This window comes from Blennius ocellaris, assembly GCF_963422515.1.
Source record: "Blennius ocellaris genome assembly, chromosome: 6".
Lineage (NCBI taxonomy): Eukaryota > Metazoa > Chordata > Actinopteri > Blenniiformes > Blenniidae > Blennius > Blennius ocellaris.
Window position 1 is genome coordinate 4,078,810 of NC_137655.1, and position 13,962 is coordinate 4,092,771.

A 13,962-nucleotide genomic window follows, 5' to 3' on the forward strand; every position below is an offset into this window, starting at 1 on the left:
TGCAAACAACCTCGCCATGATTGAAAGCCCTTTCTAGCCCACGCCCACTGAAGTGCTTGTCAGATGAGGGAGATTCCCCTACAGTCCTACCCCCGGGGTGACTCAACTCTCGCAGTGTCGCACGGGGGAAGCGGCGTGTCGGCTAATTTTATCATACAATGCGTGCCGTTTGTCAGAGCAAGCCCCCGGTGACAAATGATCCCTTATCTTGAGGGGCTGTTGTTTGTTGTTGCTGAGTAATGTCCCGGCCGCTCGCTCTCGTCTCGGGAGTCTTCTCCTTGCCTCCTATTGTCAACTGTCAAGGAAACGCGCGGTGCCGATGCAAGCACAACTGAAGGTGTTCGGGATGTTCGGCGCCGCTCTTGACATGAAGAACTTTCTTTGATTTGTGCGTCTTCGCGCCACCTTCTTCCCTCTGACTCTTCACGACTCTCCTCCATAAACTTTTCCATCTTCCTTGCACACGGTCTGAACAAGACGGACATAGAGATTCCTAACGTGGATCAAACTTCTTTTTTCTTCTTCCAACGTCACCGAACCTCCTGGCTTCCCGACGCCATTGGCAGTGGGGGCCTGATGAAAAGGACCTGTGTTACTGGCGGGGGCCTCTTGTTTATTTGACGTCCATACTTGCATTAAGGCTGAGTAAACACCGGCAGCCCTCCGGGTTGCGGAACAACCAAGAAGAAGAAGAAGAAGTGAGCACTGTTTTGTTATTCGATCGCTTTCACCTCGAGCGGGAAACCGAATGGAGCAGTGATCGGGGGTCAGGCTGACGTCAGTGTCTTTTTTCTGTTACCTGTATTTGTTCGGGCATGGAGATATAAACCACACATAAAAAAATTGCTCTCATGTAAGAGAACCCGATTTGAATTAACGTTGTCTTTTCTACCGCTTTTACTCCACACGTTGAAAACACACGTTTGTGACCTCGCACATCTCGTTGGACCGCTTTCACAGAGCTCCGGACAAATAAACTGTGACTGGGTGACAAGTGGCGAGTTCAGAACGGCAGGCCTGAACCACTGAAGCTTTCCACATGTAAAAAAAAATTGTCACACACTTAACATTATGCTCACACACGTAGAAGCTGATTTACTGCCTGGACACGCTGACGATGAGCATTTTGACACACTCGTTTACACACTATCCATTTAGTGCATTTGCAGACAAACGTGGAAATACACAGTCTCCGACAGTTTATTCATGTGAAAAAACTCTCATTTTAATACTTTAATAGTTTGTGAAAGAGTGTTACAAATAAGAAGGTTGGTCTTGAGATGCTTAAGTCATACAACGGCAAACAACCATTCACGTTCCGTCACTGGCGAAGCGCATTTCGGCACCACGGATCTTTAAAGCAGGATTTGGTTGTTCACGTCTATTCTGCACATTTTGTAAAATCGGTTAACAAAATCGCAGTGGCTCAAGGAGGATGCCAACTTCTTCAAAACCACCAATAACAATAACTTCAATAAATTTAAAAAGAAGACTTTGTCATGAGCTAGTCATTTACGTTGTCGGTTATATGGATAGGGAGGGCGAAATAACCGACTTTATTATAATTATCAGTTAAACCAACTGCTTCAAAGCTTAAGTTTTGATCCAGGTCAGAAAAAGAGGACGAGTGTGGCAGCATTGTCAGGTCTAAAGAAAGGGGGCAGCTGTGTCACCGACGGCTGAAGGCCCCCTGACCTTCTATGCAGCTGTTTCTTGTTAGTGCTTTAAACCCAATTCCAAGTTTCCCTGCTGAATCCTGCCCTGAAGCAACAGACCAGGAGAGAAGGGGCTTCATGAGACCCCGACTCTCTCTCTCTCTCTCTCTCTCTCTCTCTCTCGCTCTGTTTGTGTTTATAAACAGCTTCAACTTAATGCTTTATCTTATCTGGATGACTGACCTGCAGCAAGTGGCGCCTGCACTTTACACACTGCGTTAAAAACGCCAGCAGTGGTCGAGCCGCCGCCGCTTTGCGTTTCTTCAAAAATGCGGGAATCACAGCTGACCTTTGAGTCAGATGCTCCCGAAGTGTAAGAAAACCGTAGTGTGTGTTTAAAAGCTCATAAGGAGCAACATTGAATTGACGAAACCACTTTTGCAATGCATTGTATGTGCTTTATTCCCACCACCGATTCTGAGGACCGCTGGGCTTTTTAAACACATATTAAAGTTAGTCCTGTGGCGCATATAGATCTGAAAATGCTTTCAGGGTTACTGTAAACGGTTTGTATGAACACCACTCCAAAACTAATGCATAGCAGTTGTTTAATGTAACCTCCAAGGCCGCTGCGTATAAACATTTTTCGACGTGAATTAGTTCCCTCTTGAATTATATTTCCCCTCAGGATGGATGGAAATCTGGCGTTTTCTAAGCCGGCAGCAGGGACACATCTGACCAATTCACCGAGACAGTTTGATAGAGACCAGGCCGGGTCCACATCACCCCCCCTGACTCTGGCAGGGCCAGAGACCGGCTCCGAGGAACGGGGGATGGAGGGGGGGGGGGGGGCTCACCTCAGTGTGACCCCCCCCTCAACCTCCCTCCCTCCTTTCTGCACAGCTGAGATGTCTTCAGATTGATGTGCGCTCTCCTCCTCCTCCTCCCACACATTGTGTGACTGTTTTGGGCACTTCCTCCTTCCGTTCTTCCCTTAAAAGAAAAAGGCCCCCCCTCAGTGATGTTTGGGGGAGGGGTGGGGGTGGGGGGGGTGTATGCTGAGCTTGCACTTAGGCTGCCGTCATACATAGGACGCTCTTTGTGTGAACTGGCAGTTTCTCACTCAGTTGTGTCTGAGAGGTTAAAGGGCTCGCAGGAGACGGAGGAGAAGCTGTGAATTCCCGCCATTTGAGGGGAATTCATCTGATTGGCGCTTCGGCATCCCCCCCCCCCACCCCCCCCACCCCCGCCGGAAACTGTGGGTTGTTGGTTTTCCCGCATCTCCCCTACCTTGCCACCTTTTAACTTCACGAGCGCCGCTGCAACAATAACGAAGCCCGGCGCCTTAATGCCTCGGATCGGCCGCACACCTGTGCTCCAGAGTGGTGCAGGCCATAAATCACAAGGTCCGCACGAGGAAGCTGATTGTTCTGACGCATCATCCGTCTTCACGGAGAGGCCCGCGACCCGCCACAGGCAGCGAACAAACCACAAAGACGCAACCTGGCTACACGCTCAGCTTCACGACAGGTGATGTATGTCACTCATTAGGTATTAATCCCATTATACCAAACTTTTGGGGAAACAACGAAGCACATTTGCGTGTCGCCCGAAAAGGACAGAAATAACCTTGTGTATATTTCTTGTGCCTGCCTTAGTGGCGAAGGCGCAAAGATTACTCTCCTTGGTGGCCGTCGAATTTTATTATTATTATTATTATTATTTTTGTGACTGTTCTGTGAGCAACTAGTCCCACACTGGGAGTACGGACGCACAAAAAGCACATCAAAACGTGCAGAGCATTCAGGAAAAAGTGGCTCCAACTTTAGTTAACGATTCGCCAAACCACTTCCGAATAAATCGCAAAATAACTGCAGGGGGGGAAAAAAAGAGTCCCAAATCATATTCCAACATTTTATCCAATCAATAATCTCTGGCAGGGCTTAAATATTGTTGTTCACAGACTTGTGGTGGATGTGTGTGTCGGTCTATAACATGAAATACCAAATAGAAAACATTTACATTTGTGGTTGTAACGTGATAAAATGTGGAGAAGACAAAGGGTTATGTAAACGTTGGCAAGCCACCGTATGTGAAAACACTTAATGAACCCCGATCACAATAAAGTGGCCTTTACTCACCATTAACTTGTAGTTCTTCTCCCCGTCTCCTCAGAGACAGTTTGAGTGGATCACAAAATAAACGTGAATCCTTCGTTTTAAAAAAAATTTTAAGCATTATATCCGTACTTTGAAGAGAACTGTATGTGCAAACACATTTTTGTAGTTGAAAGCTTTTGACCAAAGCGGCACGTCGGTTCTGCCCTCCCGTGTCCCTCGAGGGGCTCCCGTCTGACACTGAATGGACATTAGCGCCACGACTTAATAGCAGCCCAGGTGAGACGAGGCTCTCCTGGCCGAGTCTTTAGAACAATTAGGGGAGGCGGTTGCGGCACCTCGTGGCCCAGGTGATGGATCACCCGGGCCGTGTGGTTGGTAGGATTGACGCCGAGAGTGGGGAATGATTGACCGAGGCAGGCGAGGAGATTTGACAGAGACTAATCGCAGAGGAGCGAAGCCAGCTGGGTCTGAGCCGGGTTCCTGTAAACAGGATGGGACGGGAACCGAGGCGGCGAAGGCCTGGAACGGCTCTGCGGGATGATACAACACACCGTCAGGGGCACGGCAAGGGGTGGGATCGATGAGGGCATTTTGGCAACAGGATATAAACATGCAAGCAACTCGCTCGGATTTTAATCTCGCGGTGAGACGCATACGTTATCCGGGGGGGAAAAAAAATCCTTATCAGGAATGCAGACCTTATCAGAAGAAAGAATGCACTCCTCAGTTCTCCTCAGATACTCCAACGTATCCTTAAAGTTTGCCACCTTCCCTCAAGCTCGCCTTTAGATCCAACTTATAGTCGCAGCACACGTGAGTCACCAGTGCACCACGAGGCCAACATATATGAGCAATTTCAAAACAATTCAAAATACACACATGGGCAGGAACATGAAAACGTCACAAAAGAAGAACAAGAGGATCTTCACCCTTTGAGAAACTATCTGAAACTACAGAAATCATCAATATATTATATTACATTGGATTTGATATCTCTCTTGTCAATGTACAGGAAATACAATGAAATTGTTTGCAAGCCACAGCATCACAGTCACAAAACAGCATGACACACGTATATAATTAAAAAAAACTAGAGCTACACTCGGTAGAGTGCGGACCTTCGCCAACGCCACATTTGTTTGCGGAACCAAGTTAGCATCACTCGCATGATAGCCGTTAGCTCATGTCAAGGTAGCAACATCACTGTGGGAATTACTGAGCAGGAAGCGTCTCCATGGCAACAGATGCTGATCTCCTCCATGAGGTACCTCACTCATCCATGGGAAATTTTTTTTTTCTTCAGTTTTTGGGGCGATTTACTTGGTAACTGTTTGCCATTAAGGTCCCAAACTCTTAATTCATTGGTCCTTGGATGATGACAGATAATCCCAGCTCACGTTCCCTATTGGTGGGTGAACAATCCAACACTTTGTGGACGTAGAAGGATCAAAAAGCGACGTCGCTATGAACGCTTGGCCGCCGCACGCCAGCTCTCCCCGCGGTAACTTCTCTGACACCTCCTGCTTTAAAAAACCCCAAAAGTCATAAAAACATCCCGAGTTTCCTGCAAAGTTATAGGAGCTTTAAAATTTCCGAGCACTCTTTACATAAAACCTTTGTAAAACAACAGCGCGAGTCTTCCCAGGCGGCGGCCGTTTGATGTGTTCACCATAACATACACGGGCTTAGCCGCCGTTTCACAGGGACTAATGAATTTCCGCCCAAGCCATCTCGGGAGACCATTGGCCTAATCCACCCACCTTCTGCCCAAAATCCTCTTATCAATAAAAAAAGGTGTCATTTTACTCTCCCGGGGGTGCAAAGAGCTACCCCCATTGAAACTTCTTTTCAGGGGTGGCGGCGGTTTCGTGCTCTCCAGTAAGCTCCTAATCCCTCTGTCGCCATCACTCGCCCATGTGTTGCCCTGGAGGAAGCAACGTCTTACAAACTAAACCTGATGGTTTCGTGTCGTGTGTGTGTGTGTGTGTGTGTGTGTAGCGCGGGATTCCCGGATTAGGCTGAACACACACTTTTTTTATTAACCTTGGGCATAACACTTGCAGGGGATGGGTCGGCGCATACAAGGTATTTCTGTCCGACCTCCAAGTAACGCGTTTGTGTTTGTCTCGGTTGCCGGTTGCCGGTTGCCGGTTGCTTTGCCGAGACTTAAACTGCCGAACAAATCAGTGTCTGTCTGTGTGATTGTGAGTGTGAGTGTGTATGCAAGCACATGAGCGTTTGTGTATTGCCATTGGCACGGCGCTGTGTAGTTAGGGACCGGGCCAACTTTTTTTCGGTGGAATTTCCTGTCGAATGGAGCACCCCCACTTCTCCTACTCCTTAACTCTACCCCACCCCCACCCCCACCCCTTACTCTCACTGGCTCTTTCTCTCAAAGTACAACAAAGGATTTTTTTTTTTTTTAATATACATATATATAATTATTCCTAGCTGGGCCTGTCCTGTCATGGTATCTTTATAATCACCGAGTACTTCCATGACATGAGCCCCACTTCACTCTCCACTTCGGCGGGGGCTTCATTCAGACAATATGACGGTACCTTTCCTTCTTCTTTGCCCGAGTCCCTGGTTTGGAACAGGCCTCTGTTAATGTCAGGGTGAGGTGGCGTTAGCTAGCAGTGGTACAGGTAGGTCGCGGTTCGGTCGTAACCGTGTGCATCGAGTGTTTCTGGTCAGAAAGCGACACGTCAGGTTCTTATGCTGGCGATGATCCACTGTTCCAGTCTCACGGCATGGTTTTCCCTGTGAAGATGAGCGTCGTCTTTGTCTTTAGTATAAGATCAAACCTTTCCTAAAGATGCAAACTGACGTGTTGCAGCTTGGCAGGATGTTTAGAAGGTTTCAATATGGGGGCAAATTGGCCAAAAAAGATAGACCCAATCTTAAAACGAGCAACGGTATGAGAGATCAGCGTAGATATTGTGCCTGTTTGAAAAAAAAAACTAGTTCAAAGTCCTTTTTAGTCTAGATTGATTTATGATAAACTTGCAGCAACACTGAAGCTTCTCGGTGCACCGAGGGCCGTGGGCTTTGATCATTTTGATCTCCTGCCAATGCCGACAACATTGTTGTGCTCGTTGACGACTCCGTCCCGTTATGATGTGCATTCACACATTGTGGTGTTGGAAGATGTATTCAACTTTCCTTGTGGGCCTCACAACTTTCAATTACTGATGTTCTTATACATGGTTTTTCTTCAGTGAATCACAGGGGTGGAGGACTACTAAGACGAAGCACAAATATGACTTCAAAGAGGCTATTGGCTGCATGTCGGCTGGCCCTTTTTAGAAGACCTCACCTGCACTTTTGCAGAGTCGTCAACTTTACCCAGAGTTCTGTGGTGCCTTTGCTTTTAGTCTTCACATCAGCAGAAAAGTGAAACTTGTATTCATGAAGAGTTGTAGCAAAAAATAAAATAACTTCCAAAAACTACTTATATAGTGAATATATTCTGTATAATATGCAAAACTATAAGAGTTAGTAGGAGCTAGCGTTAGCTACTTGGTAGAAACCCACCCGATCTGGCAACACTGATCTTCCCCATGAGTGTCGTGAAGTAGGCGTGGTCAAATGCAGCTCATTAGCATTTAAAGGCACAGACACAGAAACAGTCTGTTCTCTGTCGATTTTTTTCAACTATTTAATCAGTTCAATTAAAATAACTGCCATACAGAAGTGTTACAAAAAATATTAATAACATATTCTATAGTTCTATAGTGCAAATAACAGAAAGAAGTTGTGTACAAATTGCATATTAGCCAATAAATTGTATGACTTGCCAAATACTTTTGTTCACACTGAACTTAAATTAAATATAACATATTGCAGAAGTAGGCAGCTTTTGAAAAAAAAAGTGATAAAATGTAAGATATTCAAAAAATAAATGTTTATGTAAACATTTTTTTCATAAGCACTATGAATCTTCTTTTTTTTTTACTTTTTCAAATTGTTGAGTTGGACTACAGTGCGACTTTGTACTTTTAAAAGTTTTCAAAATAATCATGGCGACGGTGTCGCCTGATCATTGTGCCCAAATCATTCTTTGCCACGTTACTTCGCTACTTTCAAGAAAAGTTGGTGTGATACCTTTGCGCGGCGTTTCTGGACGCCGTGGGTGGAGCGAGCCCCCGACGTGCCAACGCAAAGGGCACGGCGAGGCGGTAAATCAAGAAAGTGAGGGGTGTGAGTCGTCCCAGTGCGCGTACCTGTCGGGGAGTCGTCCCTGCAGCCCTGCAAACAATGCAGCTGTCTGGGTGATGGAACGTCTCGCTCAGCCCTTATCACCCCCACATCCAGCAGCACCATCCTGGGAGGGGGGGGTGGAGGCGGGGGGGTGTTCTCTCTGTGCTGCCTCTGGATCAACTTCTGTGTGCTGTGTTTGTGTATGTGTTTTCTCAGTCTTGTTTATTAAAAAAAAAAGAATTGAACTCGTCAAAACATTCTCCTATGGAATAAAAAAAAGAGATCTTCGTAGAAGAATAGAAACTTAAAAGCGGAGTACTGTCGAATGATTCACGTTCTCCTCCTTGGCTGTCTTTAACTTAAGTGGAGTTTTCTTCTTGCCTTGTGCCCTCTCCACCCCCCCCCCCCCCCCCCCCCCACCACCAGAGATGTGCCAGGCAGCACAAGCAGGGGGCACCTCGCACACAAAGCCCAAACTTCTGGCTCCACTTGTGAAACAAAAGCTCCGACTCCCTTTCCCCCAGCTCTCGCTCTCCTCTCTGCCCATTTACTGGGTGCCTCTTTTGGCTTTGTAACACACGAGTTGACTCAGATTTGGCCGCCTGTCTCACGCACAAAGGCGAGGGAGGGATCGCTGGCCGGGATCCAGCGGCAGAGGTCTCGGTAGAAACATGGAGGCCCTCAGCCACTGCCCCCCCCCCCCCCACCCCCACCGTGAGCTCAAAGGCAAGAGGAGGCACCAGACACATTTTTACAACTTACTTAGTCTCAAAGATCAACAGATCTTCATACTGCGACGAGACAATCATTCAATTTACAATCGCTCCTGGAAGGACAGACTGTACATTTTCCTGAGACTCCTCCGCGGCATCACGACGCCATTACGTTCAAACAACACCCGGGGTTTTATTTTATTCCCAGCAGAACAACAGTGGCAGCTTTGTTTTGTTGTATTATTTATGAAACCGGAGATATTGTTTACGCTCCTCGGGAGTTGCTGGTGAGTTTCAGGACTCGATATGATGAGAACAGGAATGAAAAAGTCCACGAAGCATATGTAAGAAGTACATCTGAGACATTTGTCTTGAAATTCTTGTCACGATACAGAAGTTAAGCAGGTGATGTAAGGTTTGTAAAGGTTCGCGTTGGCGTAAGTGTAATTTGGCAAATTGTAGCTCCTGTTACTCTGAATGATGGCCAGGCAGTCGGCCCGGCAACCACATCCGATACGACCCAACGGTAACCCTCAAACCACAACCTGTCGTTCAGGGTAATTACAAACAAATAGATGGAAAATGGATTTCACTTGACCCACCCCCAAAGTGCTTTATGTCATTATTAGTCACATTCACACACCAGTGGAGGTAGCTGCCATTCAAGGTGCTCACGCCATTTAAACAACAACAACAAAGTAAACAACTGTTTTCTAACATTGCTGTGTATGAGGCAACTTTGTTCATTAATTTTTAGACGTATATTCAGGCCTGACATGAGGGGACATCAAGCGTTTTTGTGTGTTAAAAAAACCCAATTTAGGATGTTATTTGTTCGCATAATGCAGTAAAATCTGTCTTTTTGTCACAGCTGGAACCATTTGCATGTTTTTCCTACGTTCAGGGGAGATTTCTTCATATAATCTGCTATTAAAACAACTGGTGACTCACACTCTCTATGGACACTGGTGAATATGTGTCTGTTTTGTTTTCTCTTTTCTTTTCTTGGTCTCGAAATGGAACGCAACCTGCCTTTTGTCATGAGTGGGCCTCGTCCCACTCAGAGATTAATCGGGATTTAGAAGACGGACGGGGCATTTAATTATAAGATTATCAAATTGATTCTGAACGCCGATCAAATTCAGGAAATGAACACCAGTTGCGTTGCGTGAGTAATGCTAGACTTCAATAAAGTTTGAGTTCTCAAAGGAGAGAGAAAGAGAGTGAGAGGAAAGAAAAAAAACCAAAAAACAATTACGACGAGGCGGTGCGTGCTCTAAAGCAAATTCCACAGCAGTTAAACGTTTCCCCAATTCAGCGTTGCCTTCAGGGAAACGCTTCTCCCAGCCGTGTGTAATCCCATCAGAATTAACCAAGAACAAGACGGTGCAGCGTCGCCATGATTGAACCAGTCACGGTAACAAAAGGCTCAATCAGGGTTAAGTAGCTGTAATGTCGGCCTTTGTAACCAGCGTCACCTAAAAACAACATCCCACATTCTGCCGCGGCCCCCGGGGGCTCGGGGTCCTGTTACACCTTGTTCCACAGCCGAGCAGCACATCTTATCACAGGAAGGAATATTAAAAAAAAAAAAAAGTCTTTTTTTTTGCGGGGGGGGGGGGGGGGTATTTTGTCTTGGCAGATTAAATAAAGTTCTGTTCCACTGACCACGTGCAGAAAACATGTTTCATCAGCTTACCAGTTCCAGTTTCTTGCGCTTTATGTTTATTTTCCCAGAGCATCAGAGAAACACAAAACGTTGTGCACAAATGTTTCACATTAAAAGCTCTCCACAGCAGAAGAGGACAAGAATGGCAAACAGGGTGGGGGTGTGTGGGGGGGGGGGGGGGGGGGGGGGTGGGGAGCTGCATTGTGGACCTGATTGAATAGATTAAGTGGATGGAAGGTAAACCTGAGTAATACATCACTGCTGATTAAATGAGACCTGCAGGGATGTACATTACGTCGCATCACCAGAAGTAAACTGTCTTAATCTGCTCGAGTTTATCTGGAAACCTGAGGGCGCTGCTCTGTCCTGTGCTTTTTTTGTTTTATTTCCGTCTCATCGCAGTAGCAGATTCACACACGAATACACATTTCTTATTCTATCTTGTGGTTTGTTTTTTTTGTTTGTTTGTTACCCCCCCCCCCCCCCCTCCTTCAAACATCTGAATCCTGAACAAATCAAACCAGGGTGAATTAGTAGGCCTTTTGACTGTGATTAGAGCTCTCCTCCTCCGCACGACGACGACTCGTGCCCCTCCTGCTGTAATGACAGTAATTAATGAAAAGTGGCTGTGTTGTTCTTAAGAGACTTCCCTAAAGGCATCAGACCGTTTATGGCAGGAAGTGGTGCGTTCGTGCATTCTTCGTCTGACACGTAAAAATAACATTCGCCGTTGTACAAAAGCTGCGTTGGTCTTATTGGATGGAGTGAGACGTTAATGATATGAACAGTTCTTCGGTGGGGAGAGGAAGAGGGGAAAAAAAAGCCACAGACAGTGTAGAAGGTTTCAATTACGGCGGTTTACGGGAACTGTAAATAGAGTTGTGTCTCATTCTGTAATGAAACCCCTGTGAGTTCTTTCAACTTTATTAAACCTCAATCATGCTCCGCATTGTGTCAGCGCTTCTCTGATTGGACCACATTTAATGAACTGGGAGTTCACTTTTTTTCTCATCTGTTTTCTTGTGTGCTTGCAGGAACCCACCATCTTTTCCCCACTTTTCACACGCAGATCCCCATCGACGTGAGGCACCACGAGGGCCTGGTACCATTATGACCCCCATCCACTCCACAGTATGCACGGTGTGAGCCTCGGGATTTCTTTCTTTTCTTTTCTATTAGGATATGGCAGTGATGAATTATCTCACGTATGCAACAAGACATAATCCTACAAGCATATTAAAATCAGTTCGCTGTGTTCCGCTTCGGGCCTGTGGCGGTCTTGAGGCCTTTATAAAACCTTTCATCCGCAAAGGCCTGACCGCTCCGCGCATGTGTTTATAAGATTAACTGTGAATACAATGGGCGCAAAGGGGATCGATAACGTATGCTTTCTTCTTCTTCTGCTTGGTTTACATGATGAACTAGAGCTACACTCGGTAGCATGATAGCCGTTAGCTCAGATCAATGCTAACTGGGATAGGTCAGGTAGCTACGGGGAGCGTCTCCATGGCAACGGACGCTGATCTCCTTAGATCTCCTTCCATGAGGTGCCTCTCTCATCCGCTTTGTATGGGATATTTTGTTTCCACAGTTTTTTTGGGGGGATTAATTCAGAAACGGTTTATTTTTAACGTCCCAAAATCGAATTGATCGGTCCCTGGGTGATGATGAATCATCCTGAGAGCCATACCCGGTTAAAGCTGATCATCCGGTGGAAGCTGGTTGTCCAGGTCATGGTCTGCAGGGCTGAGGCTCTTTTCTACACTTTTACCCAGAAAAGGAAGTTGCTGTTTCTATTCCCATCTTTAGCAATCTGGGAACCTTTTAAAATATATATATCTGTTAGTTGGCGTGTCGTCGGTCACCTTCACACATGTATTGCACCAAGAAATCAGGAGAATTTATTATTTATTTTGTGGTATGATTTGTAACGAGACAAAATGATTAAGAACACTGGCTCGTACCGCCGGATTAATAGGTTGGAAGTCCGGTTTGCTTTGTTACTTGTATCCGAACCTGACCTAAAAAAGAAAGACGCATTCATTTGTTTTCCTGCTTTATGGATGCAGCATTACCATAAAAGTTTGGCCTTCTTAACATTACCACGCCTTCCCCATCTGCCTTATCAAAAAGTACCACAATCCAAGGAAGGGACCCTGGGAGTAAGATCAATAGAGGTTTTGGGAGAACTCTGCTGTTACATTTACATTCAGCAAGATCAGGTGATACACGGCGGAGGCAGAGCTATTTATCACCGGCATAGCGAAGAAGAGAGAGAGAGTGGGGGGGTGCGGGGGGTGGAGGGTGGTGGGGGGGGTCTGTGCACTCGCTTTGTTGTGATTAATGTGACGTGACTCTGACAGAGTGCTCCCACTAATTCATCAAGGCCTTGATGTGGCCGTCTTTTTTCCCCCCAGCGTGCGCCAAATTCACCTAATTACGCCGCGGCGTCTCCGAGAAGCGGGGCGCGGCGCCGTCGCGGGGCACTAGGTGGCAGCACTTTGTCAACGGGGGTCATTGCGGAGTATCGCCGTTGCGCTTCTCCCACCGAAAGGATCACGGGAATTGGCGTACTTTATTGTTTGCACGCAACGTAATGAGAGCTTGCATTGCCGTTCTGGCTCAACTGTACTGTAGGTTTTTTTTTTTGTTTTTTGTTTTTTAAGACGGCAGAGTGAGATAGAGTGAGATTTGGTCCTTGAATCATTTGCTCAGTCGGTTCCCTCACCACCTTCCTTTTTTTTTTTTTCCCGCCTGGCCGTTACCTATTGATCTTTTTTGAGTTTGTATGGCTTCTTCATCTATTTACTTTGTCAAACGTGTGGCGTGTGCTCTCACGCTTATGTCCTCGTCTCGATTTGGGTTGAGACATATGAATGTATTTTATTTATTTGAAGAGACTGTAACAACTCTTGATTGCAGACACTCAAACTAAACTGAGAAACTGAAAACACTTGCCTGACTAACCATGAGCTGACAAAGATTATGAGACAGGAACAAAACTTTTATACCCAGTTTACATAACCCACTTCATTGACCGCACCTCCGAACTCTCTATTTCTGTCGGTTTATGTTTTGTCATCGTTCACACACATTCCACGTCTTCTGTAAGCCATCATCGCCAGTTTGGAATAAATGGAAATAAAACAGAAAGTTACAAAAATATGTTACTTGCCCAGATTGAGAAAGAATATCAGAAGGAACATCAAAACCAAATTGATCAAACACTTAAATCTAAAGTTTAAAAATCAAACATTTTGAATACAAGGCCTCTTTTAGTGGTTAGATTGTCATTGCACGGAAAGAACTGCATCTAAATAGGCTTTTTATTCTTGTTATTCCAAACCGTTGACAGGGAAGGGGGGGGGGGGGGGGAACTGAGTCTTGCAAACGCATTTCTTAGCACATTTCTAAGTCCAGAATTCAAAAGTAGGAACCTTGTTGATTGTGTTCTGCCCGTCCGTCTCCGTTCCTCGGAGATCAAACACGCCCGATTCCGAACCGCCTCTGCAACACATTCGGAACATCCTCACATGGCACGACACCAGAACTTGGACTCGGACGCAGCTCTCCGGTGCCGTATTGTGGAGGACGCTCGGGGG

At 46.1% G+C, this 13,962-nt stretch overlaps 1 protein-coding gene across 1 annotated transcript in view; it reads left to right on the top strand.

Moving 5' to 3' along the window:
- gli2a (GLI family zinc finger 2a) overlaps positions 1-13,962 on the top strand; it is a 60,288-nt gene that overhangs the window by 15,550 nt on the left and 30,776 nt on the right. The window contains exon 2 of the mRNA XM_080498003.1: positions 11,395-11,500. Coding sequence (XP_080354129.1) covers positions 11,494-11,500 — 7 coding nt within the window. The 5' untranslated portion in view covers positions 11,395-11,493. The remainder of the gene's footprint in view (positions 1-11,394; positions 11,501-13,962) is intronic.